Genomic DNA, 26,296 nt, shown 5'->3' on the forward strand with positions numbered 1-26,296 from the left:
GTCTATGCGATTAAAAATTGACCAATAGAAGTATAAAGAGGGGTTCCTAAAGATGCAGGAATGCCCCGAATTGCGGGCTGCAATTACACCTTTCTCGTCTGTCCAAGAAAATGAAACCATTTAAACATGTTTAAAATTAGCAACTAAATGTAGAATACTGTACTCTATCATACATTTTAATCTAGTTAACTTTTAGAACAGGGTAAACTGATAAAATCACGATGCACCAATCCTGCACCAATTTATATTCCACCATCACAGTTGGAAACACATATTTTCAGCCTTGAGTCTACATCATTTGAAAAAGAGTTTTATGTGTTATTGCTTGTACCTAAAATGCTTTTACATCATGCAAAATCGACAAAAGTCGATGAATTTCACTGAAGTAATTGAATAGGAAATGTAATTGGGACCCTTTAAAGATGAACTCTTGTAAGACATTTTTTAAAAAAGGTCAAAATACTGTTGAAGATTCAAACATCACATGGGTAGAATGCGAATCTCCCAAGATGCAATTGTCAAGGGGGGTGTAGAAAGCCATTTTGTTATGTTTGCTATGTGGCTAGCGCCACATCTCCAGCGGTAGCATAATGATGGATCATTTCAGATTGAATATAGCTTTTAATTTGTTTCACACATGGAAGTCTGAAATATATAACATTTAATATTTGCCTAATTTTAATACGGGCCAGGGAGGGACGCAGCGGATATACTAAATTGTTTGATTCGCTAACTAAACTAGGCTAGCGCGTTAGCCTGTTAGCTTATTTCAACGAAATCTAATTTTCGGTTCGGTTCATCCAAAAGTTTCCCTGAGTTTTATGGCTTTGGTCTAAGTATCTACTTTTGCTCAAGTGAGGGATCGGACTAAGTGGTGCATCGTAAATGATTTAAGAAACAGGGTCAGAGTTGTATAATCCAACTTTAAGCTCGTTTGAGAGGACGAGTAGAAGTGCCGCTGACAGGCTAACGTTAGCTAACAACTCTTCACAACAACGGCCCTCTGCATTAATCTAATAATGGCAGAAGACATACGACAGGACAAGAAAGCAAACTTCTCTGCTCTGACGGAGCACAACAACAACGGAGTGACGAAGATTTCTGGCCTGGCCTCCAACAAAACTGGCGCCTCCAAGAAATTAGTTATTAAAAATTTCAAAGGTAACGCGTGCTGAATAGCTAGTTAACGTTAGCTAGCTAAACGTTATTTAGCCGTTTTGCCTGACTATCAACTATCTGTTAGTAATTGGCTAACTAGTTAACTCTACTTATGTAACGTGTAACTCCCCATAAATGGCAGCGTAACTAAAGTTCATATTTGAAAGTTGTCCATGATGGCCAGCTGGGTAGCCTAGGAAGTTTCTAGAGCAAGTTAGCTTGGGACATATTTGAAGCAATTGATAGCCATGGCATGTAAACAACAGAATATTCCGTTGCAACCAGACCCTGGAAATATTGCTCAACTCTGTTTACGTCATCTAGCTAACTTTACCAAGCTAATGACATTCTGGCAGAATAAATATATATATATTTGCATTCTATTACATTTTTTACATTTGTTGACTGTCCCTGCCAGATATTGACATATGGTTGAGCATGCAAACAATAGTCAACTGTTTACAAACAATATTCTTCTTGTTTACAAATTAACTTTACATTTCTCCTAATTTAAATGAGGTACCCAGCTAGAGGCTTAAAAAAACGAATGGTTGCATTGATTGTCTGTCTAACCATTTTGCTTTACCTTGGTGTGGCGTAACTGTGTTGTGTGTTCCCAGACAGGCCAAAGCTAGCGGACAACTACACTGAGGACACATGGCTGAAGCTGAGGGATGCGGTAGGAGCCATCCAGAATAGCACCTCCATCAAGTACAACCTAGAGGAACTCTACCAGGTCAGGCCTAAAGCATCAAACATCATGCACACAGTGGCACTTTCAGGACATGAAACGCATCGTTTGTGGAGAGCTACAGCCCATATTTGCCTTTCTAAAACAGGCCTAGTTCATGTGTCCACCGGGCCTTGATGACATGCCTATAGCCAAGTCTGTGTTTCCATGTGAATAATATGTACCGATATGGGCACTTTTATTGTCTGCATCTGTATGACACCATTACTCCAGCTGTCTTGTCATGTGACCTGCTGTTCACCCTTTACTGTCTGTATCTGTACCATTACTCCAGCTGTCTTGTCATGTGACCTGCTGGTTGTCCTTTACTGTCTGTATCTGTACCATTACTCCAGCTGTCTTGTCATGTGACCTGCTGTTCACCCTTTACTGTCTGTATCTGTACCATTACTCCAGCTGTCTTGTCATGTGACCTGCTGTTCACCCTTTACTGTCTGTATCTGTACCATTACTCCAGCTGTCTTGTCATGTGACCTGCTGGTTGTCCTTTACTGTCTGTATCTGTACCATTACTCCAGCTGTCTTGTCATGTGACCTGCTGGTTGTCCTTTACTGTCTGTATCTGTACCATTACTCCAGCTGTCTTGTCATGTGACCTGCTGGTTGTCCTTTACTGTCTGTATCTGTACCATTACTCCAGCTGTCTTGTCATGTGACCTGCTGGTTGTCCTTTACTGTCTGTATCTGTGTACCATTACTCCAGCTGTCTTGTCATGTGACCTGCTGGTTGTCCTTTACTGTCTGTATCTGTACCATTACTCCAGCTGTCTTGTCATGTGACCTGCTGGTTGTCCTTTACTGTCTGTATCTGTGTACCATTACTCCAGCTGTCTTGTCATGTGACCTGCTGGTTGTCCTTTACTGTCTGTATCTGTACCATTACTCCAGCTGTCTTGTCATGTGACCTGCTGGTTGCCCCAGCCAGTCTGGGTTGGTGGTGCCAACTGACACCCTATTCCCTATGTGGTGTACTATTTAGGGTATAGGGTGCCATTTGGGACATTACCCGATTCCAGCTGGGGCAGCATAGATCGGTCCTAGGACACGCTGCCTCTCTAGTCTCAAAGTATTGGAGAGGAGCGCTGCTCCATGCCAGCCAGCAGGTTCTGTAGCTCACATCAGCAGTCAGTATACCCAACCACCGTGCTGACCGTTCACCAGCCTGTTGACTTGGTTAACCCTATCACTCTGACCGTTCACCAGCCTGTTGACTTGGTTAACCCTATCACTCTGACCGTTCACCAGCCTGTTGACTTGGTTAACCCTATCACTCTGACCGTTCACCAGCCTGTTGACTTGGTTAACCCTATCACTCTGACCGTTCACCAGCCTGTTGACTTGGTTAACCCTATCACTCTGACCGTTCACCAGCCTGTTGACTTGGTTAACCCTATCACTCTGACCGTTCACCAGCCTGTTGACTTGGTTAACCCTATCACTCTGACCGTTCACCAGCCTGTTGACTTGGTTAACCCTATCACTCTGACCGTTCACCAGCCTGTTGACTTGGTTAACCCTATCACTCTGACCGTTCACCAGCCTGTTGACTTGGTTAACCCTATCACTCTGACCGTTCACCAGCCTGTTGACTTGGTTAACCCTATCACTCTGACCGTTCACCAGCCTGTTGACTTGGTTAACCCTATCACTCTGACCGTTCACCAGCCTGTTGACTTGGTTAACCCTATCACTCTGACCGTTCACCAGCCTGTTGACTCTGCTAATCCTGTCTTTCCTGTTATAAAGCCACTAAACAGGCAGGGATGACTTCCAGAATTGAGGAATACTTAGTATGTTTCTCTCTCTGTTTCAGGCGGTGGAGAACCTGTGTTCGTATAAAGTCTCCCCTACACTCTACAAGCAGCTCCGTCAGGTCTGTGAGGACCATGTCCAGGCCCAGATACATCAGTTCAGAGAATATCCTTTCCACTGTGTGTCTGTGTCTTTGTGTATGAAAGTGTGCTCCTATATCTTTGCCAGTGTGTGTGGATGTTTATAAAAGCCTGTTTGGTAGGTTACAAGTCGACTTGATAAGAACATCTGTCATTTATGATGCTGCATGACAGTGTCTCCTCTGAGGAGATAAACATGTTTTATAGAAAAGTTGATTTGTATCGCTGCACCTTGTTTCTTGGCTATTTACATTGTTTTGTTCACAAGCTACGTTGTTTATCAATGTTTGGCTTTGCTTCAACTACCAGTGAAGACGTCAGACTAGTCTACTGTGTTATAACCTGGCTGGTTCCAGCCCTGAATGCTGATTGGCTGACAGCCGTGGTATGACAACATTTTGTACTGCTCTAATTACATTGGTAACCAGTTTATAATAGCAATAAGGCACCTTGGGGGTTTGTGGTATATGGCCAATATACCTCGGCTAAGAGCTGTATCCAGGCACCCTGTGATGTGTTGTGCTTAAGAACAGCCCTTAGCTGTTGTATATTAGCCACATACCACACCTCCTCGGGCCTTATTGCTTAAATATCTCACAGCCACACTGTCACGGACCATCCAGCGGCTGGAATACCATCATTGCCACGATAACCTTGGCCTGGGTCTCTCTGATAACACTTGTTTATCTGGTTAGTTGTGACTGGTGGGGCTTAAAAGGAACCTGGCAACCTCCTGTCTTAGAGCTGTCTTCTCAGCGGGCCGCTGTGTAGTAGTCTCTCTGTACCAGCTGTATGTCTTCTCAGCAGGCTGCTGTGTAGTAGTCTCTCTGTACCAGCTCTATGTCTTCTCAGCAGGCTGCTGTGTAGTAGTCTCTCTGTACCAGCTGTATGTCTTCTCAGCAGGCTGCTGTGTAGTAGTCTCTCTGTACCAGCTGTATGTCTTCTCAGCAGGCTGCTGTGTAGTAGTCTCTCTGTACCAGCTGTATGTCTTCTCAGCGGGCCGCTGTGTAGTAGTCTCTCTGTACCAGCTGTATGTCTTCTCAGCAGGCTGCTGTGTAGTAGTCTCTCTGTACCAGCTGTATGTCTTCTCAGCAGGCTGCTGTGTAGTAGTCTCTCTGTACCAGCTGTATGTCTTCTCAGCAGGCTGCTGTGTAGTAGTCTCTCTGTACCAGCTGTATGTCTTCTCAGCAGGCTGCTGTGTAGTAGTCTCTCTGTACCAGCTGTATGTCTTCTCAGCGGGCCGCTGTGTAGTAGTCTCTCTGTACCAGCTGTATGTCTTCTCAGCAGGCTGCTGTGCAGTAGTCTCTCTGTACCAGCTGTATGTCTTCTCAGCAGGCTGCTGTGTAGTAGTCTCTCTGTACCAGCTGTATGTCTTCTCAGCAGGCTGCTGTGTAGTAGTCTCTCTGTACCAGCTGTATGTCTTCTCAGCAGGCTGCTGTGCAGTAGTCTCTCTGTACCAGCTGTATGTCTTCTCAGCAGGCTGCTGTGTAGTAGTCTCTCTGTACCAGCTGTATGTCTTCTCAGCAGGCTGCTGTGCAGTACTCTCTCTGTACCAGCTGTATGTCTTCTCAGCAGGCTGCTGTGCAGTAGTCTCTCTGTACCAGCTGTATGTCTTCTCAGCAGGCTGCTGTGCAGTAGTCTCTCTGTACCAGCTGTATGTCTTCTCAGCAGGCTGCTGTGCAGTAGTCTCTCTGTACCAGCTGTATGTCTTCTCAGCAGGCTGCTGTGCAGTAGTCTCTCTGTACCAGCTGTATGTCTTCTCAGCAGGCTGCTGTGCAGTAGTCTCTCTGTACCAGCTGTATGTCTTCTCAGGAGGCCGCTGTGTAGTAGTCTCTCTGTACCAGCTGTATGTCTTCTCAGGAGGCCGCTGTGTAGTAGTGTCTCTGTAAGAGCTGTATGTCTTCTCAGGAGGCCGCTGTGTAGTAGTCTCTCTGTACCAGCTGTATGTCTTCTCAGCGGGCCGCTGTGTAGTAGTCTCTCTGTACCAGCTGTATGTCTTTTCAGCGGGTCGCTCTGTAGTAGTCTCTCTGTACCAGCTGTATGTCTTCTCAGCGGGCCGCTGTGTAGTAGTCTCTCTGTACCAGCTGTATGTAGTCTCTCTGTACCAGCTGTATGTCTTCTCAGCAGGCTGCTGTGCAGTAGTCTCTCTGTACCAGCTGTATGTCTTCTCAGCAGGCTGCTGTGTAGTAGTCTCTCTGTACCAGCTGTATGTCTTCTCAGCGGGCCGCTGTGTAGTAGTCTCTCTGTACCAGCTGTATGTCTTCTCAGCAGGCCGCTGTGCAGTAGTCTCTCTGTACCAGCTGTATGTCTTCTCAGCAGGCTGCTGTGTAGTAGTCTCTCTGTACCAGCTGTATGTCTTCTCAGCAGGCTGCTGTGTAGTAGTCTCTCTGTACCAGCTGTATGTCTTCTCAGCAGGCTGCTGTGTAGTAGTCTCTCTGTACCAGCTGTATGTCTTCTCAGCAGGCTGCTGTGTAGTAGTCTCTCTGTACCAGCTGTATGTCTTCTCAGCAGGCTGCTGTGCAGTAGTCTCTCTGTACCAGCTGTATGTCTTCTCAGCAGGCTGCTGTGTAGTAGTCTCTCTGTACCAGCTGTATGTCTTCTCAGCAGGCTGCTGTGCAGTACTCTCTCTGTACCAGCTGTATGTCTTCTCAGCAGGCTGCTGTGCAGTAGTCTCTCTGTACCAGCTGTATGTCTTCTCAGCAGGCTGCTGTGCAGTAGTCTCTCTGTACCAGCTGTATGTCTTCTCAGCAGGCTGCTGTGCAGTAGTCTCTCTGTACCAGCTGTATGTCTTCTCAGCAGGCTGCTGTGCAGTAGTCTCTCTGTACCAGCTGTATGTCTTCTCAGCAGGCTGCTGTGCAGTAGTCTCTCTGTACCAGCTGTATGTCTTCTCAGCAGGCTGCTGTGCAGTAGTCTCTCTGTACCAGCTGTATGTCTTCTCAGGAGGCCGCTGTGTAGTAGTGTCTCTGTAAGAGCTGTATGTCTTCTCAGGAGGCCGCTGTGTAGTAGTCTCTCTGTACCAGCTGTATGTCTTCTCAGCGGGCCACTGTGTAGTAGTCTCTCTGTACCAGCTGTATGTCTTTTCAGCGGGTCGCTCTGTAGTAGTCTCTCTGTACCAGCTGTATGTCTTCTCAGCGGGCCGCTGTGTAGTAGTCTCTCTGTACCAGCTGTATGTAGTCTCTCTGTACCAGCTGTATGTCTTCTCAGCAGGCTGCTGTGCAGTAGTCTCTCTGTACCAGCTGTATGTCTTCTCAGCAGGCTGCTGTGCAGTAGTCTCTCTGTACCAGCTGTATGTCTTCTCAGCAGGCTGCTGTGCAGTAGTCTCTCTGTACCAGCTGTATGTCTTCTCAGCGGGCCGCTGTGTAGTAGTCTCTCTGTACCAGCTGTATGTCTTCTCAGCAGGCTGCTGTGTAGTAGTCTCTCTGTACCAGCTGTATGTAGTCTCTCTGTACCAGCTGTATGTCTTCTCAGCGGTCCGCTGTGTAGTAGTCTCTCTGTACCAGCTGTATGTAGTCTCTCTGTACCAGCTGTATGTCTTCTCAGCGGGCCGCTGTGTAGTAGTCTCTCTGTACCAGCTGTATGTCTTCTCAGCAGGCTGCTGTGTAGTAGTCTCTCTGTACCAGCTGTATGTCTTCTCAGCAGGCTGCTGTGTAGTAGTCTCTCTGTACCAGCTGTATGTAGTCTCTCTGTACCAGCTGTATGTCTTCTCAGCAGGCTGCTGTGCAGTAGTCTCTCTGTACCAGCTGTATGTCTTCTCAGCAGGCTGCTGTGTAGTAGTCTCTCTGTACCAGCTGTATGTCTTCTCAGCGGGCCGCTGTGTAGTAGTCTCTCTGTACCAGCTGTATGTCTTCTCAGCGGGCCGCTGTGTAGTAGTCTCTCTGTACCAGCTGTATGTCTTCTCAGCAGGCTGCTGTGCAGTAGTCTCTCTGTACCAGCTGTATGTCTTCTCAGCGGGCCGCTGTGTAGTAGTCTCTCTGTACCAGCTGTATGTCTTCTCAGCAGGCTGCTGTGTAGTAGTCTCTCTGTACCAGCTGTATGTCTTCTCAGCAGGCTGCTGTGCAGTAGTCTCTCTGTACCAGCTGTATGTCTTCTCAGGAGGCCGCTGTGTAGTAGTCTCTCTGTACCAGCTGTATGTCTTCTCAGGAGGCCGCTGTGTAGTAGTGTCTCTGTAAGAGCTGTATGTCTTCTCAGGAGGCCGCTGTGTAGTAGTCTCTCTGTACCAGCTGTATGTCTTCTCAGCGGGCCGCTGTGTAGTAGTCTCTCTGTACCAGCTGTATGTCTTTTCAGCGGGCCGCTCTGTAGTAGTCTCTCTGTACCAGCTGTATGTCTTCTCAGCGGGCCGCTGTGTAGTAGTCTCTCTGTACCAGCGGTATGTCTTCTCAGCAGGCTGCTGTGTAGTAGTCTCTCTGTACCAGCTGTATGTCTTCTCAGCGGGCCGCTGTGTAGTAGTCTCTCTGTTCCACTACGTTTGACATGTTGTTCATTTAGCAGACACTCTAATCAGAGATACTAACAGGAGAAATTAGGTTTACGGTGCTTTGCTTAATGGCACATAGACATATTTTCTCCTAGTCGGCTCGGGGATTCGAACCAGCAACTTTCCGGTTACTGGCCCAACTCTCCTAACCGCTAGGCTACCTGCCGCCCAGGGGGCACTTTGGACCTCTTCAGCCAGCTAGCTGCACACAGCGACACGCTGCTTGGACTGATGGCACATAAAACAATGAACATCCCTGTAACAGGGATCTCTATAAACTAACTACAGTTTGTAGTCATCGGAAGGTCATGTTTTTTAACCACAACCTGGTGCGACCCGAGGGCCCCGTCCAAAGAGAGAGTGTTTGACTGTTGTTTGATTGAATTGAGGCCCGTTCCTTAACCTTAGCGCCTCACAGAGTCCCTGGACAGCCTGTCTTTCCTGAAGAGGATGAACCGATGCTGGCAGGACCACTGCAGACAGACGGTTAGTCAGACAGCCTTTATCTCACCTTTGTGTTTATCATGTGATATTTCATGTATGTTGTAGATTAGTGTAATGTAAGTGTGTTGTGTAACCTGGTTTACTGCAGATCATGATCCGGAGTATCTTTCTGTTCCTGGATCGTACCTACGTGCTCCAGAACTCCCTGCTCCCCTCCATCTGGTAAGAGCCTTGTCCACTAGCTATTAGAAACACACACATTCATCCATTCTCTGGCAAACGGCTTTTCCTGTTCTGAGATGGGCAACGTTTGTTTCTGTCCTCTGACAGAGACCATGTCTGAAATGGTTCCCTATTCCTTACGTAGTGCACTACCTTTGACTAGGTCCTGATTGGGCTAAAAGAGTTCACTATGTAGGAAATAGGGTGCCGTTTGGGATGCAGACCGTTACTGTTCACCGTCCACCGTGACTGTGTGTGTTCCACAGGGATACCGGGCTGGAACTCTTCCGGAACCACATCGTGAGCGACGGGGCTGTCCAGAAGCGCACGGTGGATGGGATCCTGGAACAGATCGAACATGAACGCAACGGGGAGACCGTGGACCGCAGCCTTCTCCGCAGCCTACTGGGCATGCTCTCAGATCTGCAGGTGATTGGTCAATGCTTCATAAAGCTTGTCTTACCATTTGGCCAATGAACCAATCAAGTCAAGGCAGTCAATTGCTAGTCATATGAGTGCATTTTCTTAGCAGTCTAAAACTATTGTTCCATAGGCAGATAGTATGTAGATTCTCTGATCTCCTGGTGTCTATTGTCTCTCTCCTCAGGTCTATGTAGATTCTCTGATCTCCTGGTGTCTATTCTCTCTCCTCAGGTCTATGTAGATTCTCTGATCTCCTGGTGTCTATTCTCTCTCCTCAGGTCTATGTAGATTCTCTGATGTCCTGGTGTCTATTGTCTCTCTCCTCAGGTCTATGTAGATTCTCTGATCTCCTGGTGTCTATTGTCTCTCTCAGGTGTATAAAGAGTCGTTTGAGGAGCGTTTTTTGATGGAGACTAACAGACTGTACGCTGCAGAGGGACAGAGGCTGATGCAGGAACGAGATGTGAGTGACAACCGCCAATCAAATGCTTTAATTCCATATTATGACCACGCCCCTATATAGATAGCATACCTGACTTTCTCCTAGTGACGGTCATACGTGACGTGTGTGTGTGTGTGTGTGTGTCCAGGTGCCGGAGTACCTGCATCACGTGGCTCGTCGGTTGGAAGAAGAGAACGATCGTGTCATCAGCTACCTCGACCAGAGCACTCAGTAAGACCCGCCTCTTCCTCCACACCCCTTAGACTGACAGGCCTGTGCTCCAATCAGAGTACACTAGATCGTCTCACAGATTTACTTTCTCTTTCACCCCCTTGTCCATCTCTTTATCATGTCTCTCTCTCTGTTTGTATTCAACAGGAAGCCACTTATCTCTAATGTAGAGAAGCAGCTGCTTGGAGAACACATGACGGCCATCTTACAGAAAGGTATCTATCAGCAGTATGTGATATTGACCCTCTCCTCCAGGTCTCAGTATTCTGTTAGACGGTAACCGGGTGATATTGACCCTCTCCTCCAGGTCTCAGTATTCTGTTAGGCGGTAACCGGGTGATATTGACCCTCTCCTCCAGGTCTCAGTATTCTGTTAGACGGTAACCGGGTGATATTGACCCTCTCCTCCAGGTCTCAGTATTCTGTTAGGCGGTAACCGGGTGATATTGACCCTCTCCTCCAGGTCTCAGTATTCTGTTAGACGGTAACCGGGTGATATTGACCCTCTCCTCCAGGTCTCAGTATTCTGTTAGACGGTAACCGGGTGATATTGACCCTCTCCTCCAGGTCTCAGTATTCTGTTAGACGGTAACCGGGTGATATTGACCCTCTCCTCCAGGTCTCAGTATTCTGTTAGACGGTAACCGGGTGATATTGACCCTCTCCTCCAGGTCTCAGTATTCTGTTAGGCGGTAACCGGGTGATATTGACCCTCTCCTCCAGGTCTCAGTATTCTGTTAGGCGGTAACCGGGTGATATTGACCCTCTCCTCCAGGTCTCAGTATTCTGTTAGATGGTAACCGGGTGATATTGACCCTCCAGGTCTCAGTATTCTGTTAGACGGTAACCGGGTGATATTGACCCTCTCCTCCAGGTCTCAGTATTCTGTTAGACGGTAACCGGGTGATATTGACCCTCCAGGTCTCAGTATTCTGTTAGACGGTAACCGGGTGATATTGACCCTCCAGGTCTCAGTATTCTGTTAGACGGTAACCGGGTGATATTGACCCTCTCCTCCAGGTCTCAGTATTCTGTTAGACGGTAACCGGGTGATATTGACCCTCTCCTCCAGGTCTCAGTATTCTGTTAGGTGGTAACCGGGTGATATTGACCCTCTCCTCCAGGTCTCAGTATTCTGTTAGACGGTAACCGGGTGATATTGACCCTCTCCTCCAGGTCTCAGTATTCTGTTAGACGGTAACCGGGTGATATTGACCCTCTCCTCCAGGTCTCAGTATTCTGTTAGGCGGTAACCGGGTGATATTGACCCTCTCCTCCAGGTCTCAGTATTCTGTTAGGCGGTAACCGGGTGATATTGACCCTCTCCTCCAGGTCTCAGTATTCTGTTAGATGGTAACCGGGTGATATTGACCCTCTCCTCCAGGTCTCAGTATTCTGTTAGATGGTAACCGGGTGATGGAGCTGGCTCTGCTCTACCAGCTCTTCAGTAAGGTGAAGGGAGGACTCCCCACTCTGCTGCAGCACTGGAGAGACTACATCAAGGTACGCTCTCTCCTGTCTCTCCTCTCTCTATACTACTCTCACTCGGTCTCTCTCTCTCCTCTCTATACTACTCTCACTCTGAAACACTTCTATTGATTCCTGTCTCACTGAGATGTCTCCTAACAGAGTTTTGGTGGTGAGATTGTGGGCACCCCAGAGAAGGATAAGGACATGGTTCAAGACCTGTTGGACTTTAAGGATAAGATGGACAACGTGGCTCAGGGCTGTTTCAACAGAAACGAGAGCTTCATCAACGCTATGAAGGAGGCCTTTGAAGCTTTCATCAACAACAGACCCAACAAACCTGCTGAACTCATCGGTGAGGACAAGACCGCTGTGTGTGCAAAGAGTCAGGGCAGGAGATATTTAAAGGCACCTACCTGGAATCTTAAAACAAATTGCTTATAATACCAGTCAGAGGTCCAACGCCTGGTATGTTGATATGAGTGTTTCCTGTATGTTTTATCTAACTGGCGATGTCCTGTCTCTGCACAGCGAAGTACGTGGACTGTAAATTGCGGGCGGGCAACAAGGAAGCTACCGAGGAGGAGATGGAGAGGATTCTAGACAAGATCATGATCATCTTCCGCTTCATCCATGGGAAGGATGTGTTCGAAGCCTTTTATAAGAAGGACCTTGCCAAACGCCTGCTGGTTGGGAAGAGTGCCTCCGTGGACGCTGAGAAGTCCATGCTGTCCAAACTCAAACACGGTAAGTTGTCCAAACTCAAACACTGTATGATAACAGGATAGAATGCAGTGATCTCCAATGCAGTGTTATGATATGTGTTGTAGCAGGCTTTGTCTGTGGGTAGGGACTAAAACTAACTTTTTGGTCTACCAGCCACTCCAGTTTTATTACCAGACAAAATATTGTTTTGTTACAAAAGAAACCAATGAGCAAGCTTTGTAATGCTTCAAAAACAAATGTATTACTAGTAAGAAGTGATGTGGTATAGTGCTAATCATTTTAACAAACATTTTTAACCAAAACATCGCAGATGAGACATGTTAAGGTTACCGTGGCAACGATGGTACTCCAGCTGCTGCTGCCTGTGAGATATTAGAGTAGATGGTCTGACTCGTAGCTGATGTCTTCACTGGCAGATGAAGCAAAGTCAAACATTGAAACTCAAACGTAGCTTGTGAACAAAACAATGTAAATAGCCAAGGAACACAAGTTCTCACTTCAGTGGACTTTCCAGTAAATTAGACATCTATGCCTGTGCATCTTGAGCACTTTCAATCCCAGTGTTCACAGCTCCCCAGCCAGGCATTGTTGCTGCGCCTCACTGGAGATAGATATAGAGATATATATATATATATATATATATATATATATATATATATTTATTTATTTATTTTAGAGGATACCTAGTTCTTTGTGATTATCTACCATCTATGAAACAAAATGACACAGTTACTGCAGCATTTATTTAGTTATAAATGTTCTCCTACTTGACTTCTAACTACATGTTTATTTGTAAATGTAAGTGAAATGCTCGAGCTCTGTTGCCCTGACCACCCACCAACATGGCTGGTGAAATAGACGTCTCACCCACCAACATGGCTGGTGAAATAGACGTCTCACCCACCAACATGGCTGGTGAAATAGACGTCTCACCCACCAACATGGCTGGTGAAATAGACGTCTCACCCACCAACATGGCTGGTGAAATAGACGTCTCACCCACCAACATGGCTGGTGAAATAGACGTCTCACCCACCAACATGGCTGGTGAAATAGACGTCTCACCCACCAACATGGCTGGTGAAATAGACGTCTCACCCACCAACATGGCTGGTGAAATAGACGTCTCACCCACCAACATGGCTGGTGAAATAGACGTCTCACCCACCAACATGGCTGGTGAAATAGACGTCTCACCCACCAACATGGCTGGTGAAATAGACGTCTCACCCACCAACATGGCTGGTGAAATAGACGTCTCACCCACCAACATGGCTGGTGAAATAGACGTCTCACCCACCAACATGGCTGGTGAAATAGACGTCTCACCCACCAACATGGCTGGTGAAATAGACGTCTCACCCACCAACATGGCTGGTGAAATAGACGTCTCACCCACCAACATGGCTGGTGAAATAGACGTCTCACCCACCAACATGGCTGGTGAAATAGACGTCTCACCCACCAACATGGCTGGTGAAATAGACGTCTCACCCACCAACATGGCTGGTGAAATAGACGTCTCACCCACCAACATGGCTGGTGAAATAGACGTCTCTACCCACCAACATGGCTGGTGAAATAGACGTCTTCACCCACCAACATGGCTGGTGAAATAGACGTCTCACCCACCAACATGGCTGGTGAAATAGACGTCTCACCCACCAACATGGCTGGTGAAATAGACGTCTCTACCCACCAACATGGCTGGTGAAATAGACGTCTCACCCACCAACATGGCTGGTGAAATAGACGTCTCACCCACCAACATGGCTGGTGAAATAGACGTCTCACCCACCAACATGGCTGGTGAAATAGACGTCTCACCCACCAACATGGCTGGTGAAATAGACGTCTTCACCCACCAACATGGCTGGTGAAATAGACGTCTCACCCACCAACATGGCTGGTGAAATAGACGTCTCACCCACCAACATGGCTGGTGAAATAGACGTCTCACCCACCAACATGGCTGGTGAAATAGACGTCTCACCCACCAACATGGCTGGTGAAATAGACGTCTCACCCACCAACATGGCTGGTGAAATAGACGTCTCACCCACCAACATGGCTGGTGAAATAGACGTCTTCACCCACCAACATGGCTGGTGAAATAGACGTCTTCACCCACCAACATGGCTGGTGAAATAGACGTCTTCACCCACCAACATGGCTGGTGAAATAGACGTCTTCACCCACCAACATGGCTGGTGACATGGGCGTCTCTACCCGCCAATGTCAAAATCTACCCGCATTTGGCGGGTGTTTTTATTTTAGGCCCTGTGTCTGTGGGATAATGTCAAATGTCCTCCGGCAGATGCTGATTGTTGCCTCAGCAGGGAGGTTAGCCCATCGGTGGTTTGTCAATACCGCTGGTGTGTGACTGTAGAACCACCACCACAGTCAACAGGTCATGCAATGTATTTAAGCAGTAAGGCCTGTAGCAGGTGTGGTATAGGGCCAATACACCACGGCTAAGGGCTGTTCTTAAGCACGACGCAACGCGGAGTGCCTGGATACAGCCCTTAGCCATGGTATATTGGCCATGTACCACAAACTCCCGGAGGTGCCTTATTACTATTATAAACTGGTTATCAACGTAATTAGAGCAGTAAAAATAAATGTTTTGTCATACCCGTGGTATACGGTCTGATATACCACGGCTGTCAGCCAATCAGCATTCAGGGCTGGAACCAGCCCGTTTGTAATACTCTATAAAACTTGTTAACAGGAAGTGAGTGTGATGGTTTGTGACTTCCTGTCCCTGCAGAGTGTGGAGCGGCCTTCACCAGTAAGCTGGAGGGGATGTTTAAGGACATGGAGCTCTCCAAAGACGTCATGATCCAGTACAAACAGGTTAACACACACTCCTCTATCACTGAAGTAGTTACTGTAATTTACATTTACCACCAGGGAATCATAGATGCCATCTGACTTGAGACAATGTTGTCATCACTCCTCCGTGACGCTCGTCCCTCAACCCATCTGTCCTGTAGGTCACTCCTCCGTGACGCTCGTCCCTCAACCCATCTGTCTTGTAGGTCACTCCTCCGTGACGCTCGTCCCTCAACCCATCTGTCTTGTAGGACGTGGAACTCCTATTTGAATATTTAGTGTCCACCATTTTAAAATCAAAACATACTGTAGTTCCTCATTGTTTTATTTCACTGCGCTCTCGGTATGACTCCATGAAATAGGAAGAATAACTAGCTAAATTATTACAAATGTTGTGACGGGGATTTATCAGTTTGCAATTGTGAGAAGGAAGAAAACGGGTAGCTGTCTCCTGTACAAGTTGTGTGGCAGGACGTTGGTCACCAGTGCCGTGACTTTCAGCTGTGGAGCTGTTGTAGCTAGCTAGTCTACTGACATGGCTACAGTTGTAGCTAGCTAGCCTACTGACATGGCTACAGTTGTAGCTAGCTAGCCTACTGACATGGATACAGTTGTAGCTAGCTAGCCTACTGACATGGCTACAGTTGTAGCTAGCTAGCCTACTGACATGGCTACAGTTGTAGCTAGCTAGCCTACTGACATGGCTACAGTTGTAGCTAGCTAGCCTACTGACATGGCTACAGTTGTAGCTAGCTAGCCTACTGACATGGATACAGTTGTAGCTAGCTAGCCTACTGACATGGCTACAGTTGTAGCTAGCTAGCCTACTGACATGGCTACAGTTGTAGCTAGCTAGCCTACTGACATGGCTACAGTTGTAGCTAGCTAGCCTACTGACATGGCTACAGTTGTAGCTAGCTAGCCTACTGACATGGCTACAGTTGTAGCTAGCTAGCCTACTGACATGGCTACAGTTGTAGCTAGCTAGCCTACTGACATGGCTACAGTTGTAGCTAGCTAGCCTACTGACATGGCTACAGTTGAAGTCGGAAGTTTACATACACTGAGGTTGGAGTCATTAAAACTCGTTTTTCAACCACTCCACAAATTTCTTGTTAACAAACTATAGCTTTGGCAAGTTGGTTAGGACATCTACTTTGCATCACACAAGTTATTTTTCCAACAATTGTTTACAGACAGATTATTTCACTTATAATTCACTGTGTCACAATTCCAGTGGGTCAGAAGTTTACAAACACTAAATTGACTGTGCCTTTAAACAGCTTGGAAAATTCCAGAAAATGTCATCGCTGTAGAAGCTTCTGATAGGATAATTGACATCATTTGAGTCAATTGGAGGTGTACCTGTGGATGTATTTCAAGGCCTACCTTCAAACTCAGTGCCTCTTTGCTTGACATCATGGGAAAATCTAAAGAAATCAGCCCAGACCTCAGAAAAAAAATGGTATTCCTCCACAAGTCTGGTTCATCCTTGGGAGCAATTTCCAAACACCTGAAGGTACCACGTTCATCTGTACAAACAATAGTACACAAGTATAAACACCATGGGGCCACGCAGCCGTCACACCACTCAGGAAGGAGACGCGTTCTGTCTCCTAGAGATTAATGTACTTTGGTGCGAAAAGTGCAAATCAATCCCAGAACAACAGCAAAGGACCTTGTGAAGACGCTGGAGGAAACAGGTACAAAAGTATCTATATCCACAGTAAAACGAGTCCTATATCGACAACCTGAAAAGCCGCTCAGCAAGGAAGAAGCCTCTGCTTCAAAACCGCCATAAAAAAGCCAGACTACGGTTTGCAACTGCACATGGGGACAAAGATCAAACTTTTTGGAAAAATGTCCTCTGGTCTGATGAAACACAAATGGAACTGTTTGTCCATAATGACCATCGTTATGTTTGGAGGAAAAAGGGGGAGGCTTGCAAGCCGAAGAACACCATCCCAACCGTGAATCACGGGGGTGGCAGCATCATGTTGTGGGGGTGCTTTGCTGCAGGAGGGACTGGTGCACTTCACAAAATGGATGGCATCATGAGGATGGAAAATTGTGGATATATTGAAGCAACATCTCAAGACATCAGTCAGGAAGTTGAAGCTTGGTCGCAAATGGGTTTTCCAAATGGACAATGACCCCAAGCATACTTCCAGAGTTGTGGCAAAATGGCTTGAATGTATTGAATCAGGTTGTCTGTCTCCTCCAGTACATGAATGTATTGAATCTGGTTGTCTGTCTCCTCCAGTACATGAATGTATTGAATCTGGTTGTCTGTCTCCTCCAGTATATGAATGTATTGAATCTGGTTGTCTGTCTCCTCCAGTACATGAATGTATTGAATCAGGTTGTCTGTCTCCTCCAGTACACCCAGAACCAGAGTGAGCCCAGCCAGCTGGAGCTAACAGTCAACATCCTCACCATGGGCTACTGGCCCTCCTACACTCCTATGGAGGTCCACCTGCCCCCTGAGGTATGTCTGTCTCTGTCTGTGTGTGGTTGGGTGGTGTGTATGCTAGCAAAAAGTATTGTGGAAGGTATGAATCTAATCTGAGTGTTGGTTAGGTTTTATGAAGCCTATATAAAGTTTCTCTCCCCTCCCTCCTCGCTCTTCCCCTCCCTCCTCGCTCTTCCCCTCGCTCTTCCCCGCTCTTCCCCTCGCTCTTCCCCTCGCTCTCCCCGCTCTCCCCTCGCTCTTCCCCTCGCTCTTCCCCTCGCTCTTCCCCTCGCTCTTCCCCTCGCTCTTCCCCTCCCTCCTCGCTCTTCCCCTCCCTCCTCGCTCTTCCCAGATGGTGAAGCTCCAGGAGGTATTCAAGCTGTTCTATCTGGGGAAACACAGTGGCAGGAAGCTCCAGTGGCAGCCCACCCTGGGCCACGCTGTTCTGAAGACTGAGTTTAAAGAGGTGAGACTGAAGGGTATCCCTACAATAGTGCTTCTCTGGTCCTCAAATACCCACCAGGTTAAACATGCTGGGATACAATAGAAATGGTAGGTGAGGACCAGAGCAACACTGTCCTAGAAGATGGGCAGCTTTCTTTGTTTGAAATGTCAAATTTGTAATGCGTCTTTTACCAAGGAGCTGCAGGTCTCTGTTCCAGACGTGTCTAACTGTGTGTCTGTCTACAGGGTCAGAAGGAGCTGCAGGTCTCTCTGTTCCAGACGTGTCTAACTGTGTGTCTGTCTACAGGGTCAGAAGGAGCTGCAGGTCTCTCTGTTCCAGACGTGTCTCTAACTGTGTGTCTGTCTACAGGGTCAGAAGGAGCTGCAGGTCTCTCTGTTCCAGACGTGTCTCTAACTGTGTGTCTGTCTACAGGGTCAGAAGGAGCTGCAGGTCTCTCTGTTCCAGACGTGTCTCTAACTGTGTGTCTGTCTACAGGGTCAGAAGGAGCTGCAGGTCTCTCTGTTCCAGACGTGTCTCTAACTGTGTGTCTGTCTACAGGGTAAGAAGGAGCTGCAGGTCTCTCTGTTCCAGACGTGTCTAACTGTGTGTCTGTCTACAGGGTCAGAAGGAGCTGCAGGTCTCTCTGTTCCAGACGTGTCTAACTGTGTGTCTGTCTACAGGGTCAGAAGGAGCTGCAGGTCTCTCTGTTCCAGACGTGTCTAACTGTGTGTCTGTCTACAGGGTCAGAAGGAGCTGCAGGTCTCTCTGTTCCAGACGTGTCTAACTGTGTGTCTGTCTACAGGGTCAGAAGGAGCTGCAGGTCTCTCTGTTCCAGACGTGTCTCTAACTGTGTGTCTGTCTACAGGGTAAGAAGGAGCTGCAGGTCTCTCTGTTCCAGACGTTGGTGCTACTGATGTTCAACGAGGGGGAGGAGTTTAGCGTGGAGGAGATCAAATCAGCCACTGGCATAGGTACAGCTCCTCCCTCTGTCTGTCTGTCTGTCTGTCTGTCTTCATAGGTACAGCTCCTTCCTCTGTCTGTCTGTCTCTCTTCATAGGTACAGCTCCTCCCTCCCTCTGTCTGTCTGTCTTCATAGGTACAGCTCCTCCCTCCCTCTGTCTGTCTGTCTTCATAGGTACAGCTCCTCCCTCCCTCTGTCTGTCTGTCTTCATAGGTACAGCTCCTCCCTCCCTCTGTCTGTCTGTCTTCATAGGTACAGCTCCTCCCTCCCTCTGTCTGTCTGTCTGTCTTCATAGGTACAGCTCCTCCCTCCCTCTCTCTGTCTGTCTTCATAGGTACAGCTCCTTCCTCTGTCTGTCTGTCTGCTCTGTCTGTCGTCTGTCTGTCTGTCTGTCTCTGTCTGTCTCTGTCTGTCTGTCTGTCATAGGTACAGCTCCTGTCCTCTGTCTGTCTGTCTGTCTGTCTGTCTGTCTGTCCTCGTCCCTGTCTGTCTGTCTGCTGTCTGTCGTGCTGTCTGTCTGTGTCTGTCGTCTGTCTGTCTGTCATAGGTACAGCTCCTGTCGCTCTGTCGTCTCTGTCTGTCTTCATAGGTACAGCTCCTTCGTCTGTCTCTCTGTCTGTCTTCATAGGTACAGCTCCTTCGTCTGTCTCTCTGTCTGTCTTCATAGGTACAGCTCCTTCCTCTGTCTGTCTGTCTCTGTGTCTGTCTGTCTCTGTCTCTCTGTCTTCATAGGTACAGCTCCTTCCTCTGTCTGTCTGTCTCTGTGTCTGTCTGTCTCTGTCTGTCTTCATAGGTACAAAGGTCTACATGAATTTTCTCTGGTCCTTAGATCAAACTAACTACTCTCCTTATTTATCTCCAGTTTAGATTGATTAGGATCCCCTTTAGCCGATGCCAATGGTGACAGCTAGTGTTACTGGGCTCCGACACATTATGAAGAAGACATTAGACTGATTTTACAATGTACAAACATTTAAACATTAACATGTAGTCTTGTCATTGTAACCAGAAAATAAAGTAACATCACGGCACCAGGCCTCTCCCCATGTGACCTACCTGTTGTCTGTCCGTTCCACATACATGTCAGTACACACACACACACACACACACTCACACGTAGGTCACATGGGGAGCGGCGTGGTGCTGTGATGTTTGCTGTCCACTTGCGCTCTGTAAGACAGAAGAGTTCCATGCAGTCATGGCTCTGTATAATACTGTACATTTCATTTGTTCTGGACCTGGGGACTGTGAAAAGACCCCTGGTGGCATGTCTGGTGTCAGTTGATTAAGCAAACCATTTGGAATTTCCAACAGTGTTTTTATAAAAACAAGAAGTGATGCAGTCAGTCTTTCCTCAGCTCTTAGCCAAGACAGACTGGCATGCATAGTTTCTATATTATCCCTCTGATTACAATGAAGAGCAAGACCTGCTCTGTTCTGGGCCAGCTGCAGCTTAACTAGGTTTTTCTTTGTAGCACTTGACCACATGACTGGACAATAATGAAGATGAGATAAAACTAGAGCCTGCAGGACTTGCTTTGTGGAGTCAAAAAGCAGAGCATCTCTTTATTACGGCTATTTAGTCTCCTCAACTTGTTCAACAGCCACACCATTCATTACCAGATTCAGCTGAGGTCTAGAACTTAGTGAATGATTTGTACCAAATACAATGCTCTTAGTTTTAGAGATGTTCAGGACTAGTTTATTACTGGCTACCCATTTCACAACAGACTGCAACTCTTTAAGGGTTTCAGTGACTTCACTAGCTGTGGTTTCTGATGTGTATATGGTTGAATCATCAGCATACACAGACACACATGCTTTGTTTAATGCCAGTGGCAGGTCATTGGTAAAAATATACTGAACAAAAAATGTGAACTCAACAATTTCAACAGTTTTACTGAGTTAGTTCATATAAGGAAATCGGTCAATTAAAATAAATAAATTAGGCCCGAATCTCTGGCGCAGCCAGTCTCAGCCAATCAGAATGAGGTTTTCCCCTCAAGGCTTTATTACAGACAGAAATACTGGTCAGTGTCATCAGCTGTCTGGGTGGCTGGTCTCAGACTAACCTGCAGCTGTGGCAGTCCTGGGCTGGTGTGGTAACAGGTGGTCTGCTGTTGTGAGGCCAGCTGTGGCAGTCCTGGGCTGGTGTGGTAACAGGTGGTCTGCTGTTGTGAGGCCAGCTGTGGCAGTCCTGGGCTGGTGTGGTAACAGGTGGTCTGCTGTTGTGAGGCCAGTTGTGGCAGTCCTGGGCTGGTGTGGTAACAGGTGGTCTGCTGTTGTGAGGCCAGCTGTGGCAGTCCTGGGCTGGTGTGGTAACAGGTGGTCTGCTGTTGTGAGGCCAGCTGTGGCAGTCCTGGGCTGGTGTGGTAACAGGTGGTCTGCTGTTGTGAGGCCAGCTGTGGCAGTCCTGGGCTGGTGTGGTAACAGGTGGTCTGCTGTTGTGAGGCCAGCTGTGGCAGTCCTGGGCTGGTGTGGTAACAGGTGGTCTGCTGTTGTGAGGCCAGCTGTGGCAGTCCTGGGCTGGTGTGGTAACAGGTGGTCTGCTGTTGTGAGGCCAGCTGTGGCAGTCCTGGGCTGGTGTGGTAACAGGTGGTCTGCTGTTGTGAGGCCAGCTGTGGCAGTCCTGGGCTGGTGTGGTAACAGGTGGTCTGCTGTTGTGAGGCCAGCTGTGGCAGTCCTGGGCTGGTGTGGTAACAGGTGGTCTGCTGTTGTGAGGCCAGTTGGACGTTCTGCCATATTATCTAAAACTACATTGGCTGCAGTTTATGGTAGATAAATGAACGTTCAATTCTCTGGCAACAGCTCTGGTGGACATTCCTGCAGTCAGCATGCCAATTGCACACTCCCTCAACTTCAGACGTCTGTGGCATTGTGTTGTGACACAACTGCACATTTTAGTTGCCTTTTATTGTCCCCAGCACAAGGTGCACCTGTGTAATGATCATGCTCTTCAATCAGCTTCTTGATAAGCCACACCTGTCAGGTGGATGGATTATCTTTGCAAAGGAGAAATGTTCACTAATGGGGATGTAAACAAATTTGTGCACAAAATTTGAGAGAAATGCGCTTTTTGTGGTTATGAAACATTTGTGGCTCTTATTTCTGCTCATGAAACATGGAACCAACACTTGTTGTGTTTATATTTTTGTTCAGTATAGAAAAAAGTAGAGGACTTTGAGCGGCACACCACACTTTACATGTTTGACATTAGAGAAGGTTCTATTAGATTACCATAGCGTAGATTCAGAGCTGTGGTTAGAAAACCCACGTTTTCTCAACCGGTTAGGGTCAATAATATCAAATGCTTCACTGAATTCTAACAGTACAGCTCCTGCAATCTGATCCATTTCTTTTAACCAGTCATCAGTGATTTGTGTCAGTGCCGTACATGTTGAGTGCCCTTCACATCACCTCTATCTCTCTTCTACATTAATCTCATTGTGTATTTGGGGTAAATAACATTTTGGCTCATTCATGAAACACAAGTCATTTCCCCAATTAAACTTGATGAAAGGAGGTAGTGTAACTGTGATCTGTGTCCCCAGAGGAGGGTGAGTTGAGGCGTACCCTGCAGTCTCTGGCCTGTGGGAAGGCGCGCGTCCTCAATAAAAGTCCCCGGGGGAAGGACATAGAAGACGGAGACCGCTTCAACTTCAACAACGACTTCAGACACAAACTGTTCCGCATCAAGATCAACCAGATTCAGATGAAGGAAACGGTAGGGTTAACACCTCTCTGTCTCTGTGAAGGAAACGGTAGGGTTAACACCTCTCTGTCTCTGTGAAGGAAACGGTAGGGTTAACACCTCTCTGTCTCTGTGAAGGAAACGGTAGGGTTAACACCTCTCTGTCTCTGTGAAGGAAACGGTAGGGTTAACACCTCTCTGTCTCTGTGAAGGAAACGGTAGGGTTAACACCTCTCTGTCTCTGTGAAGGAAACGGTAGGGTTAACACCTCTCTCTCTCTGTGAAGGAAACGGTAGGGTTAACACCTCTCTGTCTCTGTGAAGGAAACGGTAGGGTTAACACCTCTCTGTCTCTGTGAAGGAAACGGTAGGGTTAACACCTCTCTGTCTCTGTGAAGGAAACGGTAGGGTTAACACCTCTGTCTCTGTGAAGGAAACGGTAGGGTTAACACCTCTCTCTCTCTGTGAAGGAAACGGTAGGGTTAACACCTCTGTCTCTGTGAAGGAAACGGTAGGGTTAACACCTCTCTGTCTCTGTGAAGGAAACGGTAGGGTTAACACCTCTCTCTCTCTCTCTCTCTCTGTGTGAAGGAAACGGTAGGGTTAACACCTCTCTCGCGCTCTGTCTCTCGCGCTCTGTCTCTCGCGCTCTGTCTCTCGCGCTCTGTCTCTCGCGCTCTGTCTCTCGCGCTCTGTGTGTGTGTAAAGGAAACGGTAGGGTTAACACCTCTCTCTGTGAAGGAAACGGTACATTGTCAGGTCTGTGCCTGCCTGTTGAACAGAAAGGAGTGCTGACTCCTCTAATCATTCTGTCATATCAGACTAATTCATCCATATAATGGTGCTTTCCACTGAGGTTGACACCAAGTTCCCCTCATTTAAATCTTATTGCCTAAGTTTTGAGTTCTCCCTTGCCCATCGTTGGAGGAAGTGTGGCCATTATGCATTCACACAGTCAACTCCAGTTGGAGTCATTTCATTCAGGAAGTGAAACGTTCACAGAAAATAAATGGTGAATTACAATTGTGTGTGTGTGTGTGTGTGTCCAGGTGGAGGAGCAGGTGAGCACCACTGAGCGTGTGTTTCAGGACAGACAGTACCAGATCGACGCGGCCGTTGTACGCATCATGAAGATGAGGAAAACTCTGGGCCACAACCTGTTGGTGTCAGAACTATACAACCAGCTCAAGTTCCCCGTCAAGGTACTCTTTCATTTTCTCTCTCTCTCATTTCTTTCGCTTTTGTTCTTTTTTTCCTACTCTGAAATATAGTCGCATGCGAAACAGGCATTCACATCAAGTAAACTGCACTGTATACCCTCAGCTCTAAGCTGCATACCCTTCAGTCATTCCTGTGTTCTCTCCTCAGTGTCATTCCTCTGTGTTCTCTCCTCAGTGTCATTCCTCTGTGTTCTCTCCTCAGTGTCATTCCTCTGTGTTCTCTCCTCAGTGTCATTCCTCTGTGTTCTCTCCTCAGTGTCATTCCTCTGTGTGTTCTCTCCTCAGTGTCATTCCTCTGTGTGTTCTCTCCTCAGTGTCATTCCTCGTGTGTGTTCTCTCCTCAGTGTCATTCCTGTGTGTGTTCCTCTCCTCAGTGTCATTCCTCTGTGTTCTCTCCTCAGTGTCATTCCTCTGTGTTCTCTCCTCAGTGTCATTCCTCTGTGTTCTCTCCTCAGTGTCATTCCTCTGTGTTCTCTCCTCAGTGTCATTCCTCTGTGTTCTCTCCTCAGTGTCATTCCTCTGTGTGTTCTCTCCTCAGTGTCATTCCTCTGTGTGTTCTCTCCTCAGTGTCATTCCTCTGTGTGTTCTCTCCTCAGTGTCATTCCTCTGTGTGTTCTCTCCTCAGTGTCATTCCTCTGTGTGTTCTCTCCTCAGTGTCATTCCTCTGTGTGTTCTCTCCTCAGTGTCATTCCTCTGTGTGTTCTCTCCTCAGTGTCATTCCTCTGTGTGTTCTCTCCACAGTGTCATTCCTCTGTGTTCTCTCCTCAGCGTGTCATTCCTCTGTGTGTTCTCTCCACAGCGTGTCATTCCTCTGTGTGTTCTCTCTCCACAGCGTGTCATTCCTCTGTGTGTTCTCTCTCCACAGCGTGTCATTCCTCTGTGTGTTCTCTCTCCACAGCGTGTCATTCCTCTGTGTGTTCTCTCTCCACAGCGTGTCATTCCTCTGTGTGTTCTCTCTCCACAGCGTGTCATTCCTCTGTGTGTTCTCTCTCCACAGCGTGTCATTCCTCTGTGTGTTCTCTCTCCACAGCGTGTCATTCCTCTGTGTGTTCTCTCTCCACAGCGTGTCATTCCTCTGTGTGTTCTCTCTCCACAGCGTGTCATTCCTCTGTGTGTTCTCTCTCCACAGCCTGGAGACCTGAAGAAGCGGATTGAGTCGCTGATCGACAGAGACTACATGGAGAGAGACAAGGAGAGTCCCAACCAGTACCACTATGTGGCCTGAGGGGGGCGCCACCTCCATCCTCACCACCCCTCCGGTGCCCTGCCAGTGGGCTCAGCTAGTCAGCATCAGCTGGCCCTGATATAGCCCCACCCCTCACCGCCCTTCTCCCCTGCTTCTGGGGCCCCAGCTCTGAGAGGGCCAGTCTGGAGGCCAGAGACCAACCTGGTCCAACACCAGCCCAGCCCACACCACCCTCGGGGCAGGGCAGGCTGGGTCCTGGGGCTGGAGGAGTCTGTCTGGTGGGTGGAAGGCCGGCCGGCACAAATCACCGCTGACGATGCTAACAACAAGAACAATGTAGCACTTTCTCAAATGTGTTGTTTTGGATGGGGGGGTGGGGGGGGGCTGTGATCATCCACATGTCTTTATCAGTCTCAGTTCCACTGTAGTTTAGCTCCTGTTGATGATCTTGTTTCTGTGAGGTAACTTAACGTACCGGCCTGGGGTAACACTGTGGCAGTGTTGTCAGACGGGGCAGGAACAGTTTGGGGGGGGGTCACATGGATACCGATACAAGGAGTGACAAGGGGAGGGATGATTTTGGGTCGGGAGACACTCTCCTGTGTTTTGACCAACACTTTCCACGCTCTGAATTTTGTAGACCAGATTGTATTCTTTGTAAGAGAGAGAAAGGAAACATGAATAAATTGATATTTAATGGGGAGTTAATTCATGGTGTGAACATCAAATGGATTGAGTACTTGTGTATAACATAAGTGGTGTGACTGAGTAGTTGGTTGACCTTGTGAGAAATAATCCTCGACTGAATCAAGTGTTCTCCGTTCATCCTTTCAACTGTGTTTACCAACATGATGTTAATGTGTGTCTATGGAGGGAGCTCCAGGCTCCGGGCCCGACGGGCGGCTACAGGCTCCGGGCCCGACGGGCGGCTACAGGCTCCGGGCCCGACGGGCGGCTACAGGCTCCGGGCCCGACGGGCGGCTCCAGGCTCCGGGCACGACGGGCGGCTCCAGTCCCCGGGCCCGACGGGCGGCTCCAGTCCCCGGGCCCGACGGGCGGCTCCAGTCCCCGGGCCCGACGGGCGGCTCCAGTCCCCGGGCCCGACGGGCGGCTCCAGTCCCCGGGCCCGACGGGCGGCTCCAGTCCCCGGGCCCGACGGGCGGCTCCAGTCCCCGGGCCCGACGGGCGGCTCCAGTCCCCGGGCCCGACGGGCGGCTCCAGTCCCCGGGCCCGACGGGCGGCTCCAGTCCCCGGGCCCGACGGGCGGCTCCAGGCTC

At 48.2% G+C, this 26,296-nt stretch overlaps 1 protein-coding gene across 2 annotated transcripts; it reads left to right on the plus strand.

Moving 5' to 3' along the window:
* Positions 1-507: 507 nt before the first annotated feature.
* On the plus strand, positions 508-25,727 carry LOC106574804 (cullin-4A). 2 transcript variants are annotated; one of them, XM_082963163.1, is made up of 19 exons: positions 512-1,161; positions 1,779-1,894; positions 3,723-3,826; positions 8,692-8,761; positions 8,868-8,941; positions 9,208-9,370; positions 9,738-9,827; positions 9,955-10,037; positions 10,185-10,252; positions 11,422-11,540; positions 11,667-11,859; positions 12,036-12,251; positions 15,001-15,086; positions 17,446-17,553; positions 17,870-17,983; positions 18,828-18,933; positions 22,475-22,647; positions 23,663-23,815; positions 24,963-25,727. In XM_082963163.1, exons 1-19 carry the CDS (start codon positions 1,020-1,022, stop codon positions 25,056-25,058), a joined length of 2,274 nt encoding a protein of 757 aa, XP_082819289.1. In that variant the 5' UTR covers positions 512-1,019; the 3' UTR covers positions 25,059-25,727. The 2 variants fall into 2 exon arrangements, with proteins under 2 accessions (XP_082819290.1, XP_082819289.1); XM_082963164.1 differs by lacking the exons at positions 18,828-18,933; positions 22,475-22,647; positions 23,663-23,815; positions 24,963-25,727 and adding an exon at positions 18,521-18,700 and having other exon boundaries at positions 508-1,161.
* Positions 25,728-26,296: the final 569 nt, after the last annotated feature.

The sequence above is a fragment of the Salmo salar genome, chromosome 16 (assembly GCF_965601325.2).
Source record: "Salmo salar chromosome 16, fSalSal1, whole genome shotgun sequence".
Lineage (NCBI taxonomy): Eukaryota > Metazoa > Chordata > Actinopteri > Salmoniformes > Salmonidae > Salmo > Salmo salar.

Coding starts and splice junctions, on each gene's coding strand:
- LOC106574804 (XM_082963163.1), top strand. CDS start 1,020: ATGGCAGAAGACATACGACAGGACAAGAAAGCAAACTTCTCTGCTCTG. Junction 8,942..9,207: donor TCCCTGCTCCCCTCCATCTG/GTAAGAGCCTTG, acceptor TGTGTTCCACAG/GGATACCGGGCTGGAACTCT. Junction 23,816..24,962: donor AGCTCAAGTTCCCCGTCAAG/GTACTCTTTCAT, acceptor CTCTCTCCACAG/CCTGGAGACCTGAAGAAGCG.